At 34.1% G+C, this 6,534-nt stretch overlaps 2 protein-coding genes across 2 annotated transcripts; one reads left to right on the forward strand and one right to left on the reverse strand.

Moving 5' to 3' along the window:
* Positions 1 to 567: 567 nt before the first annotated feature.
* Positions 568 to 2,305, reverse strand: LOC110705297 (cysteine-rich receptor-like protein kinase 25). The gene is made up of 2 exons (XM_021883135.1): positions 1,866 to 2,305; positions 568 to 1,242 (listed from the first exon to the last, which is right to left on the reverse strand). Exons 1-2 carry the CDS (start codon positions 2,235 to 2,237, stop codon positions 703 to 705), a joined length of 912 nt encoding a protein of 303 aa, XP_021738827.1. The 5' UTR covers positions 2,238 to 2,305; the 3' UTR covers positions 568 to 702.
* A 916-nt stretch (positions 2,306 to 3,221) lies between these two features.
* On the forward strand, positions 3,222 to 6,232 carry LOC110705494 (wall-associated receptor kinase 2-like). The gene is made up of 3 exons (XM_021883377.1): positions 3,222 to 4,487; positions 4,855 to 5,016; positions 5,151 to 6,232. Exons 1-3 carry the CDS (start codon positions 3,914 to 3,916, stop codon positions 6,218 to 6,220), a joined length of 1,806 nt encoding a protein of 601 aa, XP_021739069.1. The 5' UTR covers positions 3,222 to 3,913; the 3' UTR covers positions 6,221 to 6,232.
* Positions 6,233 to 6,534: the final 302 nt, after the last annotated feature.

The raw sequence follows: 6,534 nt of genomic DNA on the forward strand, positions 1-6,534 counted from the left end.
TTCTCTAAATTTCTCCTTACTTACTAGGAAATTATCCTTATAAAAAAAAAAAAATTAAAATAAAAGACTGGTATAGCTACATTATTTCCTATAATATAATAGTGTCCTTCATTATCTTGTCTACAAAATCATGAACGACACCATTATATTATAGTGTCCTTACTGGTAATTTAGATTGGACAAATGTTTTAAAAGACTGGGTGTACAACAATTTAGATAGTGGCAGGAAGAAAAAGGGAAAATATATGGGTAACTTTAATTTTATGACACTATAGGTAACTTTTAATAGTTTAAGGGTAATAAGTAACTAGGTAATTCGGGTAACTTTTAATAGTTTAAGGATAATTATGTGAGAATTAGAATAACTTAGGCCCCGTTCTCTTGACCTTAATTTTATTGAACTAAAATCATTTTTATTAAACTGAAATTATTTTTGCTGAAATTAAATTATTTTGACTGAACTTAAATTAATTATACTGAAGTGAAAATATTATTTTTGCTGAACTGAAATTATTTTTACTAATTTTCTATTATAATTCTTCTTTAATAAAACTGAATTTTGCTGAACTAAACTTATTTTTATTGAACTGAAATTATTTTTACTTAATATTATTTTTTTAAGGTGAAGAGAACAGGGCCTTAGTATAGTTTTTATGGGACTAAGAATAACTTAGTACATCCGTCCTTACTCCTTAGAATCTATCACGTTTTTAACAAAGTCCAAATAGTAAATAAAAGACTGATAAATAGAGTATAAGAAAGCTTTTGATCGATTTGAACTCCGATATTGCTTGTCCTTAATTGTGGCGAAATGGGAGGAGAAGCCGTAGGTTGAACTGGATGACGAGATGATGAGGATAGATCAAAGAAAGGAAAAACTCCATATCTTGTCTGGCAGCTTGGTCCATTGTGATAGCTTCCCAACCCACTACTACTATTTGCACATTGAAGCGTGTAATTCAAGGCATTCATTAAGCACTCTTTGCATTGCACCCTACTTATATCCGGAGTACATTGCACTAAACAATACACCTTTTGATATTCAAAATAACTCCCTTCTCCTACAGCAAAATACTGAGCTGAATTTCTCGATGTGACTTCATCTATAAGCCTTGTAAAGATCGGTTCAACTGTTCGATTCAATTCACCTCCATCAGGCGTACTAATCACACATTCAATAAACGAGGGCCTCAGCTCCATCATAGCAAAGATTGGACGGTTTGCATAGCGTAACATGCACTCCTGCCATTAAAAATATACTCGTATATAATAAATTGACACTAGTATTTTTTGATCGAATCATCATATATGCATGAGATGAAGAATGCTGGCATAACCTTTGGTATAAGTTACCTAAATTCCTAATATGGATAATTCCAAAGATCATTACATAACAGTGTTGATTGGTTGTGTTCCTGTAGATTAGTACTCAATGTAAGTAGTGGTAATATGTTATTGGCAAGATATTATCTTAATGGTTAGAGTAGTGGGACATTTTTTAGTGTTTTACTTTGTCAAATCATCTTATTATCATGTTTTGGTTAGTTTTTGTTAGTTATTGGCTTTAACAAACATAATCTATGAAGTTTCATTTTGTTTCTTCTTGTCTATCTCTTCTTCTTCTTCTTCTTCTTCTTCTTCTTCTTTATTTTATTATTTTTTATTTATTTATTTATGTTCAACAGACATAATCTTATGAATCCCTCATTCATCTTACCTTACTACACCCTTGTCCTAAATCCAAGAACGAACTCATGCAAGATCTTATGAAATTCATATAAAATTTCTATAGTTATTTTTACTAAAAGATGCAATAATAAATTCTAGGTTCAAAGTTATGAATTGAAGGAAGTAATTTTACACACCCCATATACGGCCATAGACTCTTTCAAGGGGCACATCTTTAAAAGAAACTTTGTGGCGTCTTCAATGCAATCCTGGCATGTCTGGAGGGTGAGATCAAGCCGACAGTCGTATAAGGCATAAACTTTGTTTGTGGCATCCTCATCTGAGCCTGCAGTGAGATTGGAAAAGGTATTGAAAGAGGAAAAGTAAGTAAGATTAGAGAAGGCACTCAAGAGGTTTAAGTGGTAGGAGCTATTTTCTATATAATTATTGCCCTTTGAGTAGTCACATTCCAAGCCTATTAATTCAGGATGAGTGGCGGTTATGAAAGAAATGAACGAAAGAGATGTGAAGAGTAGGAGAGCAAACGAAATAATGCTTTGCCAGGCCATTATACATCTTCTAAGGTGAGTTGGATAAGTAATTTTATACTAACTATTGAAGGGTCATCATTGTAAAATTTCACCAATATACTACTACCTAGTGAAGTGAAGAGCATAGATAAAATATTTCATAAAGTATATATAATATGATAAACATAGATGAAAACTTCCTACAATTATATAATAAACCATCTAACTATATCATGCCGTCCATGCTTCATCAATCATCGCACACAACGTTTGTCAACTTTTAGAATGTGAGGGCATCCAATTAAATTATATGCTTGGTCTTATGATTCTCATCACCCTAATCAAGTGATGTGATAAATGACGAATTATAGCTGTAATTACAAATTTTTCATGATGAAACGATGCTTTTGTTCTCGTTTGATGCAAAGATGTTAGTTAATTAGATCGAACCTCCTTGGAATTATGAAGTAGACTTGCTCTCTTAGTGACAAGTGTATCCCTAACTCACACATTAGCAAGTTTTTGACTTTTTCTGTAATCCCTCTCTTATTCAATTCGTAATTATTAATATTGATTTGTATTAAGAATTATCCGTTTCTCACTTCACCAAATATATTTAAGGTTAGATCAGAACAATCATCATGCATGAATCGCGAGGTCTTAGCTTTGAAAGTTTGAAGATTAGTATTAGTAGTAATATGTTATACCCTACGATACCTAAGATATGATGTATTATACAATTATTTTGTTGCACTAACGAACTCTTTGCCTTTTGTGGTAGTAAAACACATAGTTTAGGGTTCCCTAACATGTTCCATACTGTTAATAATTTTTATGCTTAACAAACAGTCCAGTTAGCTATCTTGTTGGATAAGGCTATCACATAATAGGAGGAGTTACATAGCTAAATGCCTAAATCGATCTAGATTATTCATATAAAATATGATAATATCTAATGCTAGCTAGATTATTCTACTATATTTTCCTAGGACTCTTTAGATATTATCTCACTAGATTTTTCTAGACTGTATTACATTATATTTTGGATTAGGAAATTTTGTGAAAAACTACATATTATAATCACCTAATTTTTGAAAATTGTTGTAATTCACTACCTTAGGCCGGAATATGAAGTTTGACCATAACTCTTCGGTGTTGACTTGCAAATTCTGGATTATAATAGGTAGTTTTTTACAAAATTTTCCTTTGGATTATTCTATTTATTAAATGTGCACCTTACAAAACAAAATAAAAAAAAAAAAAATTGTGCTACAAACATTCAAATGAATTAGTGTCTACTATATTGATATGAATTTTGATGGATATAACCTTCAATCGCAGTTGAAAGGTTTGGAATCTTGAGTCTCGGTCAAGAAACGCTAAGCAACACGAGCTTAAAACCTAAAATAGGCCAAGAATACACAAGCACAAACTTACGTAAAACTTTATAAATTTCAAATCAATCAATCATACTTTTCGTTAAACACCATCACGTATTTATAAGCTAAATAATTAGCCTAAAAATCGGTAAAACAAATTCTAATCTAACTAGGAAACTAACTCTAACTTGTAAAGATAATATTTTGCAAATATGATCTTTAAAGTTAAGCTTATCTTATACTAACCGAATTAAACTAACAAAAATATCCTAATAAATTCGGTCATTTAATAATAAACTAAAAATAACAATAAAAATAATTATAATAACAATATTGATGCCTTGGAACCGCATCATATATGCAGGTACTGCAAACAAGTTGTTTGTTGTAGGATGTCAGGATAGCGCAAATTTTGAGGCAAACATCGACATCACTCCCTTTGTAACGATGGGCAATGGGGGTGTAACATGTACAGCAAACTGCAGCGTCGAGGCCAATAACGTTGTTGCAAGTGAATGCAATGGCATCGGGTGTTGTCAAATCTCTATACTTGACGGGATGAGATCTTATTCTTTGGCATTTGATACTTTTTACAGTAACCACACGACTATTGTGACATATAACCCTTGTGGGTACTCATTTCTGGCAGACCAAGAAAGTTTCAAATTTCGTGGGATTCCAGATCTTAATGACCCCGACTTTATAAACCGGACAATATACGATGCTCCTTTGGTGCTAGATTGGGTCATAGAAAATAATACATGTGCCGATGCTCAACATGATCTCGACTCTTATGCATGTGTGCAAAATACTGCTTGTGTCGACGCCATTGATAGTGGTATTGGAGGTTATCGATGCAGTTGTCTTCCTGGTTTTGAAGGCCATCCATATCTTTCTCCTGGTTGCTCAGGTATGTGCACGATACCAATTCAACTTCTCCAAATATTTGTTCATTCATTTATGGAGTAACAGATCGATTCAACCTTATTATTTCCTTCCTATGTCATATAAGATGGATTTTCTACACCTTGGTTGGATCATGAAATCTCCATGAAAACAGAAAAATTAAGTTGTTTGAACAAATAGTATTTGTAGTCAATGAAGTCATTATTACCAAAATATTGTGTATGATAATATGTACAAGATTCATGCATTCCTATTTCTTTTTTTTTTTTTTTTCAATTTTGAAATCAAAATGTTGCAATTCAGCATTTGCAATTTACTACTGTTGCAAAGAGTGAGATAATTTTTGTTTTGTATTCTTTTAATGTGCATAGATATTAATGAATGCGCGGATCCAAGTAGTACCCCATGCTCTATGATATGCACGAATATACCAGGAAACTACACATGCTCTTGCCCATCAGGATATGCTGGTGATGGTAGAAAACAAGGAACGGGTTGCAAACGACAATTTCCTGTAATGAAGGTTGCCTTAGGTACTAATTGTTAAATAGCATGAGCAAACCTCTTTGTTTTACACATTTAATTATATCTTTCCACTATTATTAGTAATTCTTTCAGGAAATTACACTTCCATTATTAATGGAAATTATACTTTGTCAACTCACAGGTGTTGGCTTTGGCTCCCTATTTTTACTCATTGCACTCATTTGGATGGTCTTTGCCGGGAAGAGAAGAAGGATTTCAAAAATGAAAGAGTTGTTCTTTCAAAAAAATGGAGGTTTGTTGTTGAATCAACTAATAACCCCCAATACGCATGATAACATGGAGCAAGTAAAGGTCTTTACTATTGATGAGTTGATGGTGGCCACCAAGAACTTCAAGGAAGAAAGGATCATTGGTCGAGGTGGCTATGGTACAGTTTACAAGGGATTATTACCGAATAATCAAATTGTTGCTGTTAAGAGATCAAAGTTCATGGATGAGGGTCAAATTGAACAATTTATTAATGAGTTGATCCTCCTAGCACGAACAAAACATCCAAATGTGGTACGACTTCTAGGTTGTTGTTTGGAGGTTGAAGTCCCATTGTTAGTCTACGAGTTTATTTCCAATGGCACGTTACATGATCACATTCACAATATAGATGGTGCTTCTTGGTATTCATGGAGCAATTGCTTGCAAATTGCCATGGACTTGGCCAATGCACTAGCATATATACATTCAATACCAATAATTCATCGAGACATCAAATCTTCAAATATTTTACTAGATGATAGTCATACACCAAAAATATCCGACTTTGGTGCTTCACGATTGATTCCATCAAATCACACCCATTTATCCACCGTGGTCCAAGGTACACTAGGATATCTAGACCCAGAGTACTTTTTTTCAAGCCAATTAACCGAGAAAAGTGATGTTTATAGTTTTGGTGTTGTTCTCGCTGAACTCTTAACAAGGACAAGGCCTCTTTTACCGGGGAGGCAAATGGACCAAAATTGCAATTTGGCAGCATGCATAATACAATCGATACAAGAAGACAATTTATTCGACATTCTGGACTCTCAATTGATTGTGGAAGCAACTCAAGAGCAGCTTATCTTTATCGCAAATCTTGTACAACGATGCTTAAGTGTTAAGGGTGATGACAGGCCAACAATGAAGGAAGTCGCAATTGATCTAGGAGGATTATGTAAGCAACCAACGAACTTGTCTCCAATTGAACGAGAAATGTAATGGCAACATACATGATTACATAACAGGAGAATTAATTATGTTATCATCAATTACTATTAATTATGTTATCATCAATCGGCCAGTTTTGGGGTTGAGTTGCCTTAATCGGCCGATTTCGACCATTTTTGGCCGGAATCGTGACTGTATTAGGGAAGGAGGGTTTTGGGTTAGGTGGTTTTTGGGGGCGAAGCGGTTGCGGGAAAGGGAGGGGGAGGTTTCATCTGGGTTGGGGGTGCGAAGGCGTCGCTGGTGGTGGTTTTTGGGAGGGCAGGATGGGTGGGTGGTTAGGTGGTGGTGGCGCGGCGGTAGGCTGG

The sequence above is a fragment of the Chenopodium quinoa genome, unplaced genomic scaffold, assembly GCF_001683475.1.
Source record: "Chenopodium quinoa cultivar QQ74 unplaced genomic scaffold, ASM168347v1, whole genome shotgun sequence".
In the NCBI taxonomy this organism is placed as follows: domain Eukaryota; kingdom Viridiplantae; phylum Streptophyta; class Magnoliopsida; order Caryophyllales; family Amaranthaceae; genus Chenopodium; species Chenopodium quinoa.

Bases quoted from the DNA above. Each gene is read 5' to 3' on its own strand.
- LOC110705297 (XM_021883135.1), bottom strand. From the start codon at position 2,237: ATGGCCTGGCAAAGCATTATTTCGTTTGCTCTCCTACTCTTCACATCT. The intron at 1,243-1,865 runs GTGTGTAAAATT...TTTTAATGGCAG, and splicing joins AGTCTATGGCCGTATATGGG to GAGTGCATGTTACGCTATGC.
- LOC110705494 (XM_021883377.1), top strand. From the start codon at position 3,914: ATGCCTTGGAACCGCATCATATATGCAGGTACTGCAAACAAGTTGTTT. The intron at 4,488-4,854 runs GTATGTGCACGA...TAATGTGCATAG, and splicing joins TCTTTCTCCTGGTTGCTCAG to ATATTAATGAATGCGCGGAT. The intron at 5,017-5,150 runs GTACTAATTGTT...GTCAACTCACAG, and splicing joins TGTAATGAAGGTTGCCTTAG to GTGTTGGCTTTGGCTCCCTA.